Genomic DNA, 23,651 nt, shown 5'->3' on the forward strand with positions numbered 1-23,651 from the left:
AAATCTTCAGTAACATAAAGTGTTTAAGATGTTTCACCAATTTAGCCTTTTTATACTGCACATTATTTTGTTTTACATTTTTTTGTTTCTTTTGTCTTTGGACTGGTACAGTGTTGCATGACTTAGTGTTTTTACAGTAAAAACAATTACTGTAACATCCTCAAAATGAGACATCTATTTGGGGAGCAATATTTTATTATTATTATTTTTTTTTTTATTATTTTTTATAATAAGAAAATAGACTTTCCAGACAATATACTATGAATTATGCTTTCTTACTCATTATTAATTCAAAAACAGGCCTTAACAGGCTTGTTACATAATTTAGCATGTTTGAGGATTCTTAGGTATTTTTGTTAGAAAATGAGAAAAACAGTAATTAAGAACATTGTTTTTTTTTGCTGAGTTCAGTGACTGACTGGTGGCAGGTGCAACCAGGGAGGATCTTTTTCTGAGTTTACTTTATTAAAGCTTTTTGTAACAGCATTGTTGAATCTCTGGGGAAATTCAGGAAAATTGTTAAATAATCCTGCAAAGCTGAGTCAAATCCAGAGAAAGACACAAACACACACACACACACTGGCGTATCTAGGTCTCAAACATACAGTGCAAAATTTGCACACTCCAGTGCCCTCCGCTCTCACCGAGAAAGATGGCTGTAGAATAGCATCTGGCACCAGGTTTCTCTGTCTGGTCTGAATGAAGTGGGAAACACACTCCGTTCCGCCCATAAAAATTCCCAAATGTCTGTTTATCCCAGAAGGGAATAACGGCAATGATAAATCCTAGCAGCCAGATGAAGGTCAGTGAGCAGAGTGTCTGTTTACGTCCAGCACGGTAATGCTGGAATGGGAAGACGATGCACAGGTACTTCTCTATTGTCATGTAGGTCAACATCATGACGGATACCTCTGTGGACAACATGGCCAGAGAGCCAATCAGCTGGCAGGACAGGCTTTCCATCCATATCTGAGCATGGCGGTTGTACTCGCCGCAATACTTGATATCAAAGGCACCGATGAAAAGCAGATACACGCCCATTAGACAGTCTGCACCTATCAGAGATAAACACATGATTTAAAATATGTTCATCAAACTATCAATCCATTCATCCTCATTCATTTGCCCGTCTGTTAAACTTTCATCCATCCATCCATTCACGTTCATGAATCGGCACATCAGTTCCAGTGTTGTTATCATTAACTGTTTGAAATTAAAACTAAACTTTTTGGTAATTAAAATAAAGCTTAAATAAAATATACATATTAGATGAAAAACTTAAATGAAAATTAAAAAATGTTGCCTTGGCAACCAACTGAAATCTTTTTGTGGTTCGCTCTATTTGTGTGTCCTAGAAACCTGCAGAGCAGCTGATTCAGCTAATAGTTAACAAACACCAAATCACCCACACACTTTCATTCACTGCACTTTGTCCAAATCATCTTCCCTCCTCTCACAGGTGTCTCTCCCTGCTTCTGTTTTCATTCATCAAAATCAGGGCCTCCGAGATGAGGCATTTCACACACTGTGAATGGGTTTTTGCAAGCAAGCATTAATAGTGTTATTCTAGTCTCAACTGAATAAGTAAGTCCTACAGAGATAGCTAGAACCCCCCAACTGCTGAACATCTTGCAGCCAATGTCACCCAGTGGGAAGTCTAGAGAAACTTAAAACTCTTCCCTCTCTCTGCATGTCTCTCATCTGAGTGAGCGGCAGGTTTCGATAATTTAAGAGAGCGACGGGTCCTTTCAACTCTATGTGGGTTAAAAAACTGCACCTATCCAGCCATCTGTTCATCCATCAGTCTCTTTTCAGCCCCCTGTCTGCTATCTCTTTCCGACACAGATTAGTCCTCAGACTCTGATCCCCAGCTGAACAGCTCTAGATATCGCACTCTGATCCAACCTTTTCTAATAAAAGTTTCCATTTCTGTCAGTGTGTAATACTGTGTGTTCAGGTCTGAATTGTGTTGCTGCTGATTGCAAGGTCATACACAAGTCAGCAAGCTCTCTTTGTGTGTTTGTGTGTGTGTATAAAGATGCAGACTGTTGTAATTATTTATCTGCCCAGCAGGGAGACAAGAGTGTGTGTGTTTTGATGTTTATTAAAAGCTTGTGATACTGCATAGATGTATAATTTAGTGAGTTTCAGGGCTGTGTGTTGATGTGTATAATTATGAGTGTGTATAATGGCACGTGTGTGTAAATGCTGCAATTAGAGGGAACTACGACCCTTTAAGCCTGTTTGTCTGATGCCTGTGAACTTCCAAAATTAGACCCTGCACTCACACACTGCCATTTCAGAAAGCAAACAAACAACTTTTTCATTATGAACTTTGATTCACTTTAAATAAGTAAATTATTATACATGTCAACACGAAATCAAACCGTGTATACCCCTATATTTACTATAGTAATACACATACCTAACTACTCATGGTTGTAGCTCTTTTATATAGCTTTATATTCAATCAAAGCATTGTTGTGGGAAAAGACAGCTGTTGTTATTATTGTTTTATGTAACCAGAGGTTTTTCCTTTGAGCCATCTTGCTGTAATTAATTTTTTTGACAGGCTTAATCCTGTCTGGTGCCCATTTTAATTATTTTGCTTAAACTATTTTATTTTGGGGGCTGTCACGTTGCACATGCAGCAAGGATGCATTAAATTTATAAAAAGTGACAATAACCAAATAAAATAAGTTAAAAAATAATCAAATTCAAATAAAAAACATTCTTCTGAACTTTTTATTTGTCAAATAAACCTGATAATATGCATCACAGTTTTCAAATCAGCATATTAGAATGATTTCTGAAGGATCATGTGACACTGAAGACTGGAGTAATGATGCTGAAAATTCAGTTTTGATCACAGGAATAAATTACTTTTTAAAATGTATAAAAATAGATAACAGTTTTATTTTGTAATGTTTAACAATATTACTGTTTTGACTGTATATATATATATATATATATATATATATATTATATATGTGTGTGTGTGTACACATACACGCACCGATCAGGCATAACATTATGACCACCTTCCTAATATTGTGTTGGTCCCCCTTTTGCTGCCAAAACAGCCCTGACCCATCGAGGCATGGACTCCACTAGACCCCTGAAGGTGTGCTGTTTTATCTGGCACCAAGATGTCAGCAGCAGATCCTTTAAGTCCTGTAAGTTGTGAGGTGGGGCCTCCATGGATTCGACTTGTTAGTTCAGCACATCCCACAGATGCTTGATTGGATTGAGATCTGGGGAATTTGGAGGCTAAGTCAAAACCTCAAACTCATTGTTTTGAACCATTTTTGCTTTGTGGAAGGGCAGATTATCCTGCTGAAAGAGGCCACAGCCACCAGGGAATACCGTTTCAATAGAGCTGTTTCCATGTACATGGTCTGCAACAATGCTTAGGTAGGTGGTACGTGTCAAAGTAACATCCCCATGGATGGCAGGACCCAAGGTTTCCCAGCAGAACATTGCCCAAAGCATCACACTGCCTCCGCCGGCTTGCCTTCTTCCCATATCCTGGTGCCATGTGTTCCCTAGGTAAGCGACGCACATGCACCCGGCCATCCACGTGATGTAAAAGAAAATGTGATTCATCAGACCAGGCCACCTTCTTCCATTGCTCCGTGGTCCAGTTCTGATGCTCACGTGCCCACTGTTGGCACTTTTGGTGGTGGACAGGGGTCAGCATGGGCACCCTGACTGGTCTGCGGCTATGCAGCTCCATACGCAACAAACTGCGATGCACTGTGTATTCTGACACCTTTCTATCAGAACCAGCATTAACTTCTTGAACAATTTGAGCTACAGTAGCTTGTCTGTTGGATCGGCCAGCCTTGGCTCCCCACGTGCATCAATGAGCCTTGGCCGCCCATGACCCTGTCGCCGGTTCACCACTGTTCCTTTCTTGGACCACTTTTGATAGATACTGACCACTGCAGACCGGGAACACCCCACAAGAGCTGCAGAGATGACCCAGTCGTCTAGCCATCACAATTTGGCCCTTGTCAAACTCGCTTAAATCGCTTGCCCATTTTTCCTGCTTCTAACACATCAACTTTGAGGACAAAATGTTCACTTGCTGCCTAAAATATCCCACCCACTAACAAGTGCTGTGATGAAGAGATAATCAGTGTTATTCACTTCACCTGTCAGTGGTCATGTTATGCCTGATCGGTGTGTGTGTGTGTGTGTGTATAAAAAATTTTTACCAACCCCAAACTTTTAAAATGTAGTAGTGTATAAAATAATATTTAATGAAAATATAAATTTCACAGCTTCCAAACAACTCTTCCTTTCTGTTGATATCAACAAGATCTTGCAGTCTATTGCATAATGTTAACCGTATTCAGGTCAGACTTCAATCTGATCTAGAAAGACCAACTTTCATGATTCAATCAATTCTTTATGGATAAAATAGAGTCTTAACTTACGTCATTTTTCTCATTGAATAAGTTAATCTAAAATATTACACAGTAAAATGGGTTGCGAAGGCCATTTCATGTTGATTAAAGTTTTTTTTTTTTTTTTTTTTTTTTTTAAAGTGAAGTGTTTTAGTTTATTGTATTGTGGATGTGTAGAAATGTCACTCTTATCTGATGTAGTCAGACTGTTCTACATTGAGTTCACAAGTTTTTGTGTATCACTGTTAAATGAATTAAATGGATTTTGACTGAATGATCATTTGAGTTTTACTGGGGTTGAGTTGGATGCTGCATATTGTTTTTGTCACACTCATGTTTGAAGTATAATGGACTTACAGCAGAGGGATTTGATGGCCATGGTGTGATGTTGATTTTCTGAAGCAATACAGGACCGCAGACAGATGACGAAGATGTTTCCGAAGCAAATGATGAAGGCGACGACCCAGACAAACACGCGCAGAATGATGTTTGCTAGCAGATTCTCAAAGGACGAGATTCCGTCTGTGTTTGGCTTGCAGCTCCGCACGTTGGGAGAATATCCACAGAATTCAAAACGCTTAAAATAACTGAAATAATCAAACACATAAATGACAGAAAAAGAGAATAGAAAAGCAAAATTGTTTTACACATAACTGCATACTTCATTAATGAATATATAATAAAAGATAATTTAATTTCTCTCTCTCTCTCTCTCTTTTTTTTTTTGTGATGTTGCAGTTTTCCAAGCACAACACAGTGAGACTAATGAATGCAGGACAGCTTCTTCATTATTACTCTAAGGAAAAAAGTAATAATTTTTATGTGCTTGTCACAAACTTAAAGAACACAAATTTCACAGTGTCCAATAACCATCAAAGGGCATAATTACCATATATATAATTATAAAAAGAAATTTACAAACAAATTACAAACAATACAACAAATACTATAGAGATACAAATTAAATAAACTTGTTTTTCAGATACAGTAGGTTTGTTTACCATGTATACATTTATTTAACATATTTTGTTGTTTTGTTAACATTAAATGACAAATATAGGCTACGGTCCCTTTAAGACCGAATTCATGGATACTGACACATATCCTGTTTTCACCCAAATGTTTACGTCATCTTAAGCCTTAACCGACTGTATTTAAGTGAGATACTCCACACGATTTTGACAACTATGTGTACATTTGACCATTCAGACGCAAGGAGAACTGATCGCGCGCTGTCTGAGAGAACTGGGATCGCGCGCAATAAAGAGAGAGTGCGTGCGAGAGAGAGAGCGCTTCCGGTCTGTGTCATTCAGCGTGATTCCACCTATCCCGCCTTCACTAATCGATAACGAATTGTGATTGAAAGCATGCAGTTCGCAATGTGTGTGTTGTCATCATTAATTTTGAAGTTTTTTAATTGTTTCTGCTGCTGCCGCCGGTGTCTCTGTGCACGGAAAATTCTGTCACGTGAGGTATCGGTCTTAGTATCGGGGGTATTTTTACGAGTACGAGTACAAGTACACGAGCTTGGTATCGGGCCAGATACCGATACTGGTATTGGTATCGGTGCATCCCTACAGAATTCATTAAGAAAACATAACCCAATACTTACACCCTAAATGAACACTTTACCCTCCTGCACAATCAAACACTCCAGCCTGAGCAGAGTATCTGTTCCTCTGTCTGTTCTTAAAACATGTGTTTCACTACAGCACACTCACAAACAGTTCTGTTCACATTTATGCCCTTATCAAACTCATCAACAGCTTTGTAAAATGCAGAGCTAACCTTCTACTGATGTCACAGTCTGCTAGAGTGGGCCTGTCTCAGATCAAAAGTGAATTTTTAGCACGGCTGATATCTGCAAAGTAACAATCATGAAAAACCTCATCTCCACATCAAAGTGCAGACAGGTTCAGCATGAGGTTCAGCAGTTACTTCAGTACAGCATCTCCTGGCACGCGGCGGCGGCTTTTTTGTTCAGTGCTGGTGTGGAGGGGACTCATTCCTCATAATGAAATGATGGCATTCCATTTAAAAATCTCTCTGAAGGCCTATACTCTACTGATTTTTTTATTTCATTTTCATTTCTCCGGAGGGGAACACATCTGTTCTGGAGATATTAAATGTTATGGAGGAAAAGTTAAAGATAATTCTCAAGCAGAGAGAGGAACCGTAATCTTGTAAAAGATCAAGAGTTCAAGTTGAGCTGTGTTTACCAGCGGGCTTGGCTTTTCAAATGCAGTAATCATTCACCCTCCGACCGACAGCTACCATCCAGCCTACATTCAAGAGTAAGACCTCTCTCTGCTCTCTCACCCTCTGTCTCACTCAGAGGGTGTGTTGTGTGACTTACTGGCTTAATGGAGGTTTTTGTTGTGTTTGTGTTGACTCATGAGAGACTATGGTGTACAAGGAATTTGAGAGCAAATTTGAAGGTATGGAACATAGTGATTTCATCTGTTTCTTCATGTAATCACAGAAAGATTTGATGATGGTGAGATCAGATCTCAGTGTGGAGCACCGGCTGTTGTCAGGCTCCTTGTGCATACTGATATTTCCTATTGACACTACAGCAAAAGATAAATAAATAACTGGCTTAAAACCCTTTTTGGGGGGTGAAAATACTGACGTGCCTAAGACTTTTGCACAGTACTGTATATAAAGAATAAGATGCCATAAAAAGTAAACAAAGCAACCAATCTAAGTTTTAAAAAATAGTTTTAGTATGCTCACATGTGAGTGAGGTTAGTTAGGGGCCGGAACATCCTGATACTGATGTTGGGAATCTCCACCTCTTCCATACTCCTGCACACAGAACAGACAGATGCAGATTTTACATTCATCGGGTGTTTTTTTATCCAGAACACAAGTACATTTTCAAAGCCAATAAAAGTAGAGAACTGTAGACCTATAAAGCCAGCTGAACAATTACTGACATAATACCCAGAAAATATCAATGAATGCAGATATGTGAACAGACACAATGGCTGGTGAATACAACAGTTTTGAACATGAATCTCACTAAACATCTAAACTACATCTATGGACAGCTACACAACATTCACTGCAACCTGAGGATCAGCCTACAGTAAAGATAATTAGGCCTAGCTTTTTTATGTTATATATTTTATTATTTTTACCTCTACTCAGTTGTCTCTCTGGTTGTAAGTAACACACAACCAGACAAAAAAAAAAAAAAAAAATGACCAGGGGCAATATTTGGAACTGATTTTCAGGGGCTGTTTTACCTCTATAAGGACATTTCTTTACATATAAAAACACAGAGTGCGCCATCTATGTATGTCAAATACTTCAAACGCATACTAAACTTGACAGACCTAAATAGTACGTAAACCAGATCTTAAATATTTAATATTTAATTAGTAAAAAATAGCATTATAATATTAATATAGGATACATTATCAAAGGTTAAAGGGTTAGTTCACCCAAAAATGAAAATTCTGTCATTAAGTACTCATGAAGCAGTGTTTTGAAATCGCCCATCACTAGATATTGTTGAATAAAGTCATTATTTAGTTTTTGTGGCGAAAAGTATTCTCATCACTTCATAACATTAAGGTTAAACCACTGTAGTCACGTGTAACTTTCTAGGCATTTGAAAGTGTTAATTATCTTGCTGGCAATGGAGGCCTCACTGAGCCATCGGATTTTATCAAAAATATCTTAATTTGTGTTCCGAAGATGAACGAAGGTCTTACGGGAGTGGAACGACATGAGGGTGAGTAATTAATGACATAATTTTCGTTTTTGGGTCAACTAACCTTTTAAGAATCTGAGGATTTTTTTTTTCTCTGCCCTTTTTTGCCATGATGCCTAGAATTGTTAATTTCTGACCCTGGTCAGCAGGATTCACTAGGGATTGAAATAGCTGAGTGGGCTGCAGAAAATGGCAGTATAGAAATGCAAGGCCAACAAGCTTTTCCTGGATCTATGTCCTTTCATATACAACCTGGAACAACATTCCTATCAACCAATTGTTGGCGTCTGATTTTAGGATTATAGTTAGGGTTCACATTAAGTTAAATTTCTATTACCCTTAGAAAAATCATAAATGAAATTTATTTAATATCTCAAGATGTTTCTCCTAGACAGAAAGGAGATGAAATCAAGAGCAAATGGCCACTTTAACTTTTGTTTAATGTCCTGCTACTCCGATTTTTCTACTTAGATCCTTGTAATCTCAATTGGACTCTTACAAAAGTTTCATAAGATCTCGTTTATTTTACAGCTCTATATACTTTATGCCAACAACTGTTTAATTTGGTTCAATCTTTACTTTGCCTCAGAATTTTAAGGAGTCTCCTGCTCTTCTGAGCAATAAAAAATGTCTTCTGAGTATGATTGGCTGAAAAGAATGAATTTCCAGAAACAACATATGATGTCGATCCAGGAACATGTCCTACTTCTGTAAATCACGTGGTGCAGGTCTACAGAGCTCAAACCAGCAAAAGTGTGAAGACGACACTCAGCTGCTTCACTTCAAGACACTGTGTGGAAAATGCCAGGACCTGAACACTTTTCAAACCTGCATGTTCTCCAATAAAACATGCAAAAATGAACCTAAAGTCCATCAATTATTAAAAACCTTACCCTTAGAATGAAACCCATCAATTAATATTAAAATTATATGTGTTTGTAACCATGATTGGCTGCCTAATCAGAACCAGCATAAAGAGCTAATCCAATGTGACTTTAGATATTTAATTATTCTCTGATTAACAGTCTGAGGTCGATGACATGCTGAGACAGATAGTCATGTACCAGATGTGAATGTCATGTAAATATGATGTAGATTTCTGCAAACATCATGCACACATGAATAAATACAAGCTCTCTCCTAATACACAGCATCATTATAATAACATAATTGATGTTGTGTTTACTCCTGTTTACTCACAGTGACTGCAGATTCACCAAACTGGCAAATTGATTGCTGTATATGTGTTCCAGGGGATTGTTAGAGATATTCCTATAACAAACACACACAAACAGTAAAATAGTTATTGATAAAATCCATAATATGCTTCTGTGATTCATAAGGCCTGTCACTTCAACCAAAGAGGCTTTCAACCAATCAATGAATAACTGGGCAGATCAGCACAGATACAAGTGAATAACACTGCGGTATTGCTCTACTGAGGGACCTCAAGAAAAATATTGTATAGCTTTTAAGCTTAAAACAAGACACAATTTGCACCATAAATAAAAAAAAAAAGTACAGAATGTGGCTCTCACAGCTGTTTGAGGTTCTGGAGGTTCTGGAACAGAGATGGAGGCAGGTCTTTAATCTGGTTCACAGACACGTCTCTGTAAATCAAATCACAGCAAATTCAGCAGCTCATTTTTCACTTTAATCATTCACTAAATAGATAAAACTAAAAAAAAAAGATCCTCAAATAGAAGCTTTGTTCCAACACTTGTGCTTATCAGGCTGCAATTATTTACACACAGCAGGTGTCTCTCTTTGTCTTTCTCTCTCTGTCTTTAAATCTCAGCAGAGATATAATGAATGTCTTTTTTTCTATTCAAAACAAACACATGACCAGGGCTGTCCAGCTCCAAAAAGTAAGGAAAAAAGTGCTTCATATACCAAACATGTGGACTATATTCCAAGTCTCCAGAAGCCATACAATAGTTTGAAAAACAATACTTATTAACTCAAAATCTTGGCCTCGATCTTAGCTGTCAAATCTCATCTATAAATGTATACCAACTTCAGCCCTTTTGTGCTTTTCATTTCATTGCTTTTTTTTGTATGGGAGATAGTTATATAAACATCTCTTTTTTGTGTGTTCAAGGGAAGAAATAAAGAAATGTGGGTTTGGAACGACATAAGGATGAGTAAACAAGAACACGAGACAGAATTTTCATTTGTTGGTGAACTAACCCTTAAAATTCACAAATAGAGCTCTCTTTCTCTTTGGCACAAACATTTTTATAAGCAATGAACTGAAAAAATGACAAAAAATGTAATCTAGGGACTACATTGAAATAAATGCCTTCACTTAGTGTGTGTGTGTGTTTGTGTGTATACTCACAGGTCTATCAATCTTTGCATGTCTGCAAATGTTCCCTCCTCAATGGTGCTGATGTGGTTTCTCCTCAATGCTCTAAACCAGAAAAAAGACACACATATAATAACACTGTCTCAAAAATCCCCCTTTTCACCAATTCCTTCAGTGCTGCAGAATGAAGTTATATAGTGTGAATTCAGGTTGATTGGGAAACTTTTTCCAAGTCATCTCAATGGCAAAAAGTGTCCCAATCACCCTGAATTCCCCCTACATCTATATGTAAATCAGCTCTGTCTCTATCTCTGATTCTTAAGAGAGTCCAAAGAGCACACTTAAGAACTATCCATATCATCATGTTCATGCTTTCAGGATTTATCTCAAACATTTTCTATAATGCTTATACAAGGACACACTAACAGTCACAGATTAGGTCTGAAAAGCACTGGATGTATCGAAGACATTAAATATTTACATTTCTGAAGAAACATACTCTTTTTTGATAACTGAAACAGCTTTGAATTGAGGAATAAAGTGAATGAATTGGATCAGATATCACAACAAACAAACACACTGTCACTTCAGTCAATTCAGTAATTTCCCGCACAAGTATAAAAGAGAATTCAGTCTCTCAAATGCTAGAATATTAATTAACCCTTTAATGAAATGTACATTTTCATCATGGTGTCAATGAGAGATTCTTCAATGATTATATAATCACTTATAGCCCTGTGGAAGAAGAAAATAAATTCCCCTAAAACATACATTGCATGCTCACAATAATTTATTTGTCCAATAATGTCAGGCCAGCATACAGTACATGCATCAAAGGAGAATTATGTAATTTGTGATATTTTCTTATCCAACATTTAATTTCTACTACATTTCAGATTATGTAAATCTATATACTGTACAAAATAGCATTCTGTGGTGGAAATTAAATTATTTTGGGGAACTCTTTTGTCTCGCAAAAGCTATTTTAACTGAAAGAATAATATGTATCTGTAATGTAAAACAAGCAATATTTTGTTTATTTATTTTGTTTTTTTTATATTATTTTGTTTTCATTATCGTTTTTGTATGGTTTTTATAGTTTAATTAGTTTGAATGTCTGTGTCTGGGGTAAAACAGCCAGATACAGTATATAATTAAAAGGCACTTAAAAAATAGCAAAAATACATAATGAAATATTTAAATCTGTTAGTTTTAATTAAAAACAACTCCTGGCCCATAAAAGTGCCTGGAGTTGAAGAAATACCAAAATACGGTGGAAGAGTGAGAGAGAAGCTGTCATGATGCTGCGAGCTCCGTCCCTCAGGACAGAGTGTCCTTCAAATGTCACTGATAGATCAAATCAAAGGCCTTACACCACAGCACCAGATATTCGTGATGCATATCAACACGTACATCTAAAACATGAGTAATTATTGTAATTTATTCATTCCCGATGTCTTTAATCTGCTATGCTCTTAAATTATTCATTTCAACCTAAATCTGCATTTATTTGTAAGTGTTTCCAGCCGAGCCGAGAGACTCATGAGGAGCTTTAGATGAGTCCCGCTTCTCTGTCCTTCTCCCAGACTCAGCTGTGACAAATAAACACTCTATAATATAAATACCCTGGATCCCACAACACTCTCACTGCAGTTGACATATGTATGTTACTGTGTGTGTGTGTGTGTGTGTGTGTGTGTTTGTGCTTGTTTTTGTGATTTATGAGGACACAAATTTTTATAATGACATGGGTATTACACTGGTATTACGATGTAACATGAAATATGAGGACATTTCATGAGTCCTCATATTTAAAATAGCTTTAAAAACAAACTAAACAATGTTTGATTAAAAATGTAAAAATGCAGACAGTTTTCTGTGATGGGTAGGTTTAGGGGTAGGGGTAGTGTAGGGGGAGAGAATGTACAGTTTGTACAGTATAAAAACCATTACGCCTATGGAATGTCCTCACTAAGATAGCAAAACAAACCTGTGTGTGTGTGTGTGTGTGTGTGTGTGTGTGGTTACTCACAAGACAGTGAGAGAGGAGCAATTCTTAAAACTTGATGCCCAGAGAGATGAAATTCTATTACCCTCCATTTCCCTGCAATAAAAAACACCTTTAGCTGATCATGCGAATGTGAAGCAATAGTACATATCAAGATTTTGGTTTAGAGAAAAACATAAGTGGCCCCCAAGCATATTTGGGTTACACAATGGTGTAACCGATGGTCCATTTTAGATATTCTACTAACTATAATTAACTCTGAGTTTTGAGTCATTAGAGTATTAGTAGACTGTAGTAGTTAGGGTTAGGTGTTAAAGGGTTAGATCACCCAGAAATGAAAATTCTGTCATTAACTACTCACCCTCATGTCGTTCCAAATCCGTAAGACTTTTGTTCATCTTCGGAATGTAAATGAAGATTTTCTGATGAAATTTGAGAGCTTTCTGTCCCTCCATAGACAGCCTACGCAACCGAAACTTTGACGCTTCAAAGAGTTTATAAAGAGATGGTAAAACTAATCTGAATCGAGTGGTTTATTATTAAATTTTCTGAAGAATATGCTGAATAGATTTAATTTAGGCTTTTATTCACATATAAACATTGATCAACTCACACATTAGTTGTGGCAAACGGAAGCTCAAGCATGTTTGCTTGACGTACTTACGAGAACCAATGAGGTTCATTCTCGTGTTACGCAGCACGTTTGAGCTTCTGCAACAGGTTTGTTCTCGCACGTCATTCAGGTTCGGTTGAGCTTTTGTTTATGTTCGCTAATCAATGTTTATATGTGAGTGAAAGCATAAATTTAATCTGTTCATCATAAAAAAGCAATCAAGTCTCTTCAGAAAATTTGGACTAAACCACTCAATTCATATGGATTAGTTTTACAATCTCTTTATAAACTTTTCGAAGCATCAAATTTTCAGTTGCATAGCTGTCTATGAAGGGACAGAAATCTCTCAGATTTCATCAAAAAGACCTTCATTTGCATTCCAAAGATTAACAAAAGTCTTATGGGTTTGGAACGTCATGAGGGGGGGTAATTAATGACAGAATTTTTATTTTTGGGTGAACTAACCCTTTAAGGTTTGGGTTAGTAAGTTAACATGTAGTTGCAAAGTTCCTTATAGTTAGTAGAATGTTTGTTGGGGGACCATCGAAATAAAGTGTAAGCAAATATTAAGCAGATATTCTACTAATATTCTAATGAGAGTTATTTGACAAGTAGTTGCAAAGTTACTTATAGTTACCCACATTTGGACACCTAAAGGGTTTCATACAGTACTATGAGGAATCAAATTTTTGTTGATTACACTACAAAAATAGACTGTGAATCTCAGAACTTAAAAACTTACTTCCCAGTGAAAAAAAAAAAAAAAACATTTACAGAAGCAGAGCTGCAAAATTGGCTTGTACTTCCACAATTAACTGACCCACTTATCACCCACATTTGAGCACCAACAAAGTCAGAAAGCCCGAAAGCAGGATATATACTATTACTCCTAGCACCAGAGAAACCAACGATAAGAGAAACATGTAGGAATGTCTTTCAAACCTATTGCAGGAAGAGTTTCCACAAACAAATGACAGTGGAGCTTTTCTCAGAGCCATTTTTGATAATATTCTTAACTAACTGAATGTTTTAGTGGATGTATAAAGTCAGTTCCCCTAAGTTCATATAGATACCTGAGCAGAGTAGTACATCACAATTATAACTACGGTCCACTCATGTTTTTGACAACCAGAAAGTGTCCAAATGCATTTTTATCTTAATTGTGATTTTAATTAACAGCACATTTATTGTTTTAAACATATTTTGTAAAATAATTTTACTTTGTGTATACCTATATGTATGGATCCACTTTATTTAAAATGTAATGCAAGACATTTAAGTGTCATATTTAAAACTCACAACCAGTTCAGACGGGGCATCTCAAGGCAAATCGAGGTTTTAGGAAACTGTTCAACAGAGTTATTTAATAAAGACCTGCAAAAATACATAAATGCACACTTGAGCTATACAACACAATCAACAGAGAAATCAGTTTACAATAAATGAATATCAGCATTTTTCTATTTATCCTCCTCTCCTGTTGGTCTATGCACAATATACTGTAGATTCATCAATTTTATCAATTTATCAAGGTGAAAAAAAAGGTTACTCTTACAGGAAAAATAATGATTTCAGGCCTTCAAAAGACTTTTGACGCAGGGATGATATTCTGTTCTCGTCCAGAATCCTACACATGCAGACAAACACAGACATATTCAAAAGAGTGACCCTGAAAAGCTCTTTGTTTGGTAATGAGAGCAGGTCAGCCTCAAAATCTCAATCTGAGCCCTGAGATTCATTTAAATGATTTTGCATTTCATTTTCACAGAGAACAAACACAATCCATCAATTATGTCTGATTGAAAACAAGAAGGAGAAACAGCCTAATAAACAAGAAGAATAAGACAAAGAAAATAGCAATTTCCATTTGAATTGTACCTATCATCTCATTTCATCCACCATGTGAGTGTGTAGGTGTCTGTGTTTTTCTACTTACAGCCACTCCAGACTGCTGAGGTCACCAAATATTCCAGCTTTTAGAGACGCAATCCTATTTTGACTCAAAAAACTGAAAAAAAGATAGAGAGAGAGACAGAACGAGACAAAGAGAAAGAGAAGTACATGTTTAAATGGGTTTTGTTAAGGTTTGTCATTACAAAGGCCATCTGCTGTATAACTATCACTGCTCTTCCTTCTGCATCTAGTCAGTGAGTTCCTTCCTCTCTCTCTCTCTCTCTCTCTCTCTCTCTCCCTCTAGTTGGCTGATTAATGTTAGTATAATGTTGATTAGATCACCAGTTGTGTATACGGAAGCAGGAGAGTAAGAGCCCAGGTACATCGAAGCATACATACAACAGCATTAGGGTGCATTAAAATTCATTCTTTGATCATGGATCTGTTCTGCCTGAATCAAGCTTAATCCTCCATCCTCATTGTTACATCCTCCTTCTCCTTCTTTTTCTTTTACATGGATGAATGGGTGGATGATGAAAGCCTCAGACTGACTGATGGGAAGAAAGGGATGGGGAGCTCATAATTACATACACAAATAGTGATGTACAGTTATACATTAATTTAAACAGGAACTCAGGGAAGGATCAATGTAATGTTATACATGATGTGTCTTTGATATGATTGTGCACAGTCACACACACAGTCAGCGCACTGTTCATTCATCCATTACTCACAGTTTACGCAAAGAGATCAGTCCTGAAAACGCCCTCTTGGAGATAATTTCTATACTGTTACTTTCCAAATGTCTGCAGAGAGAAAGAATATTCACAGTTTAAGTCATTACTGCAGGTGTGCTCTGTGTATTTTGCCTCATTAAAAAGTTTTGAACAATCGTGGCATCCTGCGGTCAGATATTTTTGTCTAAGCTTTTTGCATAATCTATAATTGGTTGCCATGTGCCTGGCAACTAATTCAATGCTATGCTAGTTTCATGATTCTCGTTGCATTTCATGGTTCTTCTCACATAATATATATATATATATTTTTTTTTTTTTTTATTTACATCAATATTCTATGTCCATTTATTTATTTAGTAACTAAGTAATCATGTAATAACTGGTATAATGTACAATAAGCTAGTCTTTACTGCAAATAAACCCCTTGGGATTATATAAGACCCCTGTGCTTTGTGGAATCATCCTGTCAGGGTTTATTTTGAGATAATGATTGGATGAGGCATGAGTCATGATGATGTTATATGATATTTACAAACCCCACTGACAAATATCATTATTATGTACACTACCGTTCAAAAGAAATTAATACTTTTATTCAGCAAGGACGCATTAAATTGATCAAAAATGACAGTAAATGCATTTATAATGTTATAATGTTAATTTATATTTCAAATAAATGTTCTTTTGAACTTTCACTAAGTCAGCATATTAAAACGATTTCTGAATGTGACACTGAAGACTGGAGTAATGACTGTTGAAAATTCAGCTTTGCCATCACAGGAATAAATGACATTTTAAAGTAGAAATTGTAATAATAGTCCCACAATACTACTGTATTTACTTTATAAATCTAACCAACCCTAAATGTTTAAGTGGTAGTGTACATATCAGTACACTTACAAACCCTTTATCTCAAACATAATTCCTTAAAAATAGCATATCAGTTATTAGATAAAAAACTTTCGTGGTTATACAATCAATGAACTGACAGAAACGGCATGTAGATCAAAAGCAAAACATACGATCTGTTATTAATTTGTGGTTGCTGTGGGAACAGAAACATTTAAATATTTCAAAGAGTCTTTTTTGTTTATTTACATCAAACTATGACAGAACATATGATGTTTATCTTTATTAGGAATTCTTCTAAGCAATGTCTGTCAAAATGATTAATTGATGAGATGTCTTGTGAAGGCTTCTCTCTCTCTCTTTGTCTGTCTGAGAGTAAATGTTGTCTGGCTATACCAAGTGCTACACTGTTGAACTTTGATGGACAATAAAAATGTCATCCTGTCTGAACTCTACAAAGAAAGTTGAGCTTTAAAAACCTCCATGACACTTAAGGGGGTGGGGGGACTTTTTTTGGCAACAGAAAGAAAAAACTGTAAGGGAAAGAGGAGTCAGAAAAGGAAGTTGCCTCTATGTCTATAATCATGAACATAAGAAAGGTTTGAAATTATTTTAATTCCACATATGCCAAAGGCAAGTGAATTGTTGGACATGAAACTGTGTTATGCGTTATTTTTCACCTACGTTACTGCTATATTAGGATTATGTAGGTGTATGTCATTGTGTCTTTTGCTTTATGTACGAACTAGAAATATGATTTTATTCCTATACATTTGTTTTGGATGATTAATATGAAGAATTATATGCAACCAGTATTCAGAATATTCTGGCATCATAGATCAAATTCTGATGGTAAATTTATCACATCGTTAGAACACAGATACATTTTTTAGTATATGATTTAAATGTCTCACTAACATCAGTGAGTCAGACTATCATTCAAAGTAAATGTCCAACAGGCCAGTTTTATTACAGTTACACTTTATTTTAAGATGTTCACGGAATTATGCATAATGTACTGTTATTACTATAGTAATTACATGTAATGTGTAACAGGGACACTGTAAAATAAAGGTTTACCTTTTTTACATGTAGCTGAAGTGTTGTTTTGAACTTTTAAGTATACACACACATACAAAATGTATTCTGACAGCTCTCTGCTTTGTATTTTAGAGAAAAGAAAAAATTAATCATTGCAAAGCTGTTGCTAATCATCATTCATAAATCATGACTTGAGCTCAGGGCAAGGAGACTCAGACATTTAAAAAGCTTAGAACAGAGAAAGGGATTAGGTGAGGAGAAGATGAAATGAAAGGATGAAGTGTCACTCACAGTCTCTCCAGGTGTCTATAGCGGATGAACAGATCACGAGAGAGAGATTCAATTCTGTTACTGTTCAGCTCTCTGAGGGCAGAATGGGGGGAAATAACAGTTATTACATTTGGAAAACAAATATAGTGATCTGCGTCTCGTTCCCAGTCGCTGGTTGCTGGTCCTAGTGATTTTTTTTTTTACAGAATATTGCAGTATTTATTACAAAGGATTTATAATCTTTCATCAAAATAACAATAATAATACATCAAATATAAATAACAATAATAAATCTCTTCTCTGATGATGTGTTTACGAGGGCAGGACAATAGCAATAGCAAACCACAATCCGATCAATTCCCGATGAAAAAAATTATGTCCCGCCCTACTTAGAAAAGACTATCTCAACTTCCAATTCACGCCGACTGTAATGTATAACAGAGGTGAAGGTCTCTTGCTCTCTGCCGGTGTCATACTTACAGTGCAGTTACATTAGATGACACAGCAGGTACATGGAGGAGGTTTTTGCCATTACAGTTCACCTTCCGACCCTCACAATGACACACATCTGGATAGACATCTAACACTGAAAACACACACACAGAAACAGGCCATTAAAAACCCACAGGAATACTGCTCATTGAAAATAAATGCTGTATAGTACTATTTGCAAAGCTAGAATTTCCATATTAATAATGAATATGGTTGGCCAGGCAATTTCATTTCATTTTAGATAAGGATGGTAATGTATCTTGTAAAGGTACTAAGTGTATAATTAGAATCCATTGACAGTCTGTGTCAGTGTGTGTGTGTGTGTGTGTGTGTGTGTGTGTGTCTGTTTTCATGAGACAGGCTATAATGTTTCATTTGCAGGGACTGTACTGATGGGTATTGACTTTATAATTCAGAAATAATTTGATAAAGACAGAAATCATGAAAGAGACAAAGAGACAGATTACCTTATGTCTTCCCAAACAGATAACTCCTGCCATTAACATGACAAAACATGCTTTTGTAGTCTCAAACCCTCTCAAACCTCTTTTGTGTTTCCCATTAGTGTATAAAATCTGTGCTTCAGTTCTTTTCATGCCTTGTTCAATCCATTTAAAAACAGCAGAGCTTCACAACCATGACCATTTGAGAGCTTTTGTTTCCTAGTTAAATAAATTGCTATGTTTCATGCTTGATCCAGTTAAATTGCGCAAACAATGTGTATTGATGTGAAGTTGAAATCAGACAGAGAAAGAGAGACTGAAAACAAAACAGAGAGAGGGAGAGTCCCCATTTACTATGGAAATGTCCTATCACACTCCCAGATTCTTTCACATTTCTCATTAATGTATTAAACTGCTCCGATTATATTCTTGTTCAGTTCAAAAAAAAAAAAATAATAATAATAATAATAATAATAATAATTGGGTCATTTTAATAATATGTTTTAAAAAAATAAAAATTCTACCTCTGAACACCTCATCAAAAACACAAACAATATTTTCAATGTGGCCACCAGAAGAACAAAGAAAAATCATTCATTGCAAAAACATTGCTACAGTCAGTCTTCTTCTCACATAGTGTTTGTCCATTATGGTTCATAAAGTTTGACAGAGAAGGTAGTTTCACCTCTTTCAACCCACTCAACACATATGAGACATCTACAGCTTAATCCCCAAGTGAGTTTGAAAATCTCTTTCCGACACATTCAGGCTCTGAGACAACTAGGTCTGTCTCACCTAACCTAAGCTTGACAGTCAGAAAGAGCATCAACAGTTTTTCTGTTGGGTTTCATATACTCTTAAGTGTTTGTTTGGGGCTGAATAAAAGAAAAGAATGCAGCCGTTTACAACTGATTCATTGATCTCAACTGTACAAATTGCTGTTTGGTCTTTTCCAATTCAAAATGAACCAAGAACCAGAAGTAACATGATTCTCAGAGCTAAAGAAAGCTGACTCATAATAATTCATAATCATGTCGGACCGATGCCGCCTTCTTAGGCATTTTGAGCAGGATAATGGAGTATATCAACTAACCAGCTAAATAAATGACTAGTAAACAATAATTTTGCCACTTGAGTGAACTTGTGAATGCACTTAAGCAGAAATTTCAAAGTACTACTAATACTTTTACTGGAGTACTATTTTAGGGTATCTGTACTTTAACTCAAGTACAGGATTTGTGTACTTCATCCTCCACTGCCCCAACCTGCTTAAAGTCTACCATCATTGTTCCAGTGAAAGTTTTCTGACTGAAATTTGCCCTGTGGCAATCACTTCCATTGCTATGAAGTGCTTTGAGCAGCAGGTCATGGCATATATCAAAGCCTCTATCCCAGGTATTCTGGACCTTCACCAAAACACCTACAGAAATAACCACTCAACCGAGAATGCCTTAACAACCGCTATCCATCTCAAACGCAGTCACCTGGAAAATAAAGGATGCATTGATTTCAATTCAGCTTTCAAAACAATCTTACACCACATCCTAATCAGCAAACTTCATATGGAACTTTTCATCCCATCCGATGCTCCGCAGGGCTTGTAGAGAGTGACAAACTCACTATCTGGCCTCTGAATGTTGTTTTGCTGCTGAAAGGAAAGCCTTGAAACGGATAGTAAAAATTGACCAGTACATCACTATGGCCTGTCTTCCACCATCGGGAAAGACCCCATTTATCTTTCAGACCCGAGGCTAAGGAACATATATGAGAGCATTTTCTTGCTACTGGGAGTCAGAATTCATCAACCCTGTATGTCATACCTGTACAGACCACATAAATTGCACATATGTTGCATCATGTGTTCCACAAGCCATTTAATAATTAATAATCTAGCTCAATGATCTACAGTAACTCAACCGCTAAATTGCGATGATTACTGTACTAATTCACTGTCATCATTAAAGGATGTTGCACTAGCTGATTTTTGCTTAATTTGTCTAATGCTATAGTCTATATTTACTGTCCCTTATGTATTTATTGTCTGAAACATTGTGCTACTGTAAATAGCTTTTCTCTGTTTTCTATGTGCCCTGCAAAGAATTAAAAGATCATAAAATTGGCTTTGACAGAGAACATTTTGGCAACCACAACCTGAACATTTCTACCAATCTCCATTGTCAACAAAACCCGGCTGCTAGGATCCTCAGCAGAAATGAACACATCACACCAATTCTGAAGTCTTTGCACTGACATATAAGGCACTGTATGTTCTGGCCCCTCAGTATCTGTCTGCACTTTTAACTTTATATACACCCAAGCGTCATTTGCGCTCTTCTCAAGCTGGTCTACTGGCTGTCCCACAGACACATTTGCGATCTGTAGGGGACAGGGCTTCCTATGCTCCTAGACTTTGGAACGCACTCCCCTCTCATATTAGAGATGTACAGAATCTATGTATTTTTAAATCTTATTTAAAAACTAAATTTTTGAGGTTAGCATTTTCTTGATCGTCTTAACTTTTATATTCCAGTCTGTTCTTTTGTATTGTATTTGTATTTTTATGTTTTTTTTATTTGTTTTGTTCTGTATGCTTTGTATCTTTATTTGTTTGTTTAATGTAATGTTTATCTTAACCAAAATAATTTAACCCCACTCTTGCAGAGACATCTCTTCTCTTCTCTGATGTTTACTGGTGCAAGGGCGGGACAAACTGTCACTCACATCAGATCACAGCAAATAACAAACCACAATGATCCAACAATCCAATCAATTCCCAATGGACAAAATCAAGTCATGGCCAACATTTTCTCTTGTTTGAGAAGCTGTTTCACTAAGATATATGTCACAATAGGAAAGAAAAGACTATTGCAACTTCCGTTTCATGCCAATTTCAAGGCTCAGATTATTAAATAGATCATTTCTTCTGTGGAAAACGAAAGAAGATCTTTTGAAAAAGTTTTTTTTTTTTTTTTTTCAAAATATATTTGTCTCAGTGATTTTTTGTTTTGTTTTGTTTGTTTGTTTATTGTTTTGCTTTCCATACAATTAAAGTAAATGGGGTGAGTAAAGATTTTATCTAACCTCTTTTAATCTGGAGTGCTATAACATTGAATAATACCATGTTGATTGTAATTGATCATGCTACAATTTGTATCCATTTGCTTCTAAAAAAAAAAACATGTATTGACTGTTTATCAACCATTGGAAATCAATATGCATGTAGACAAACAGATATAGGTGTGAATATAGTGGATTTTGGACTTTGTTCTCTCTATCACCATCTGTGGATGAAACGTAAAATTGCAGGGGTTTTTCAGTGACTTTTGCTTCAGAACTCGACTCAACTGAACTAAAATATAAAACAATACTGTAAGCTTGCAGTATTAGTAGTCGTGAATTGGGTTAAGGCATAAACACTGTAAAAACAGATACATTTGACCCTTGTTTTAATATTTTCTCTACAATACACTTAAAACAGCAGTACAGCCAAGATCAACCTCTTTTTTTTTTTTTTTACAGGTTTTACAGTATAGTGTTGTGAGCAGTATCAAACCCCTGGGAGCCCCACTCAGCCCACGTAGGACAGCTTCCTCCTGAAAGCAGCAGCAGTCTATCGCTAACCATTATACCCAAAGCTCTGGAGACATGCATTACAAGGAGGAAAACCAGTTAAGTGCTGCATAACATCTGCAGTTAGAAAGACAGCCTCTGACAGGCCCAACCAGCCATCCACCTACAGTATGTGACAGTTTTGCTGTACTACTGAATAACTGTATAAACCGGGGTTTTCAAACTGGGGTCTGTGGGCATATGATGTTAACTTAATATAAAAATATTTTTACACACACACACACACACACACACACACACACACACACACACACACTTTTATGAGAATAAAACATTTGGTTGATACCAGTGCTGCTTATTCTCTAGAAAATAGTTGTCTGCACCTGCTGGTGTCTTCAGTGAGGTAATGGTAGGGGGCAGGCCAAGCATATAATAAGTATATTTCTCTTGGAAGTATATGTTGCCACCATCACCCTATTTTCCCATCGATCTCTAAAAGCTTTCTTAGATTTTTCCTCAGTCCTGCCCTTGTAATGCTGGGTAATAATGCCACTAAGGTCAGTCTATTACACCAGCCTTCTTGGCAGCCGACTATAATTTGTGTAAACTGAGAGTTAGACAGAAAACGAACACTTTGCTGACTTCATACAGCTTATAAGTGGGCTAAGAACCTTTCAGTTAAATGGCTTCACTTGGTCAACAGAAAGTAAGATTTAAATTTAAGGAAGAAAGTTGTGCAGAAATGTTCTGTTCTGCCCTAAACAGAACAGCACAAATCAGTATGTATGACCTTCCTGGACCTTCATTTAGCCCAGTCCGTTTGCAGTCTGTTGAGAGAACGTCTCAGATCATCAGACTCCAAGATGACTGTCCCCAAGCAAAACTTTTGCTTTGCTCCCACAATAAAACAACCTGAACCTAGCTCTTCCACCCTTGGGCCCTGTCCTTTTCCATACGATGCACTGCAGTAATACCTCTTGCATGAAGACTAGATACTCAAGATGAGTATTTGCTTCTGCAGAGAGCTGCAGAAGGCCTTCACATTTGCCCTCTGCTCGTACTCACACAGCTCTAATATGATCCTGTCTCTCAACGGAGGGAAGACAGCAAAGAGCCATGCTCTGGTGTGCCTTTTAAGCCTGGCCTTTATTAACATACGTATATATTTACATACTTTGGAAAACCATTACTGATGCACATATACTGTACTTACTTTTAATTGCACCGTTACAGGGACAATGAAGTTGAACTTATGGTTCTTTAACATTAGCTTTAGTTGAATTTAACTTCATTG

The 23,651-nt window shown here is 36.5% G+C and overlaps 1 protein-coding gene across 2 annotated transcripts in view; it reads right to left on the minus strand.

Moving 5' to 3' along the window:
• rxfp2l (relaxin family peptide receptor 2, like) overlaps positions 1–23,651 on the minus strand; it is a 38,422-nt gene that overhangs the window by 3,851 nt on the left and 10,920 nt on the right. For both annotated transcript variants that reach the window (XM_051895542.1, XM_051895543.1), the window contains exons 4-16: positions 18,333–18,438; positions 17,874–17,945; positions 15,690–15,761; positions 14,999–15,070; positions 14,618–14,689; positions 14,362–14,436; positions 12,474–12,545; positions 10,475–10,546; positions 9,672–9,743; positions 9,334–9,405; positions 7,149–7,220; positions 4,770–4,999; positions 645–1,055 (exon numbers count right to left, since the gene is read on the minus strand). In XM_051895542.1, coding sequence (XP_051751502.1) covers positions 645–1,055; positions 4,770–4,999; positions 7,149–7,220; positions 9,334–9,405; positions 9,672–9,743; positions 10,475–10,546; positions 12,474–12,545; positions 14,362–14,436; positions 14,618–14,689; positions 14,999–15,070; positions 15,690–15,761; positions 17,874–17,945; positions 18,333–18,438 — 1,470 coding nt within the window. The remainder of the gene's footprint in view (positions 1–644; positions 1,056–4,769; positions 5,000–7,148; positions 7,221–9,333; positions 9,406–9,671; positions 9,744–10,474; positions 10,547–12,473; positions 12,546–14,361; positions 14,437–14,617; positions 14,690–14,998; positions 15,071–15,689; positions 15,762–17,873; positions 17,946–18,332; positions 18,439–23,651) is intronic.

This window comes from Ctenopharyngodon idella, chromosome 5 (genome assembly GCF_019924925.1).
Source record: "Ctenopharyngodon idella isolate HZGC_01 chromosome 5, HZGC01, whole genome shotgun sequence".
Taxonomy (NCBI): domain Eukaryota; kingdom Metazoa; phylum Chordata; class Actinopteri; order Cypriniformes; family Xenocyprididae; genus Ctenopharyngodon; species Ctenopharyngodon idella.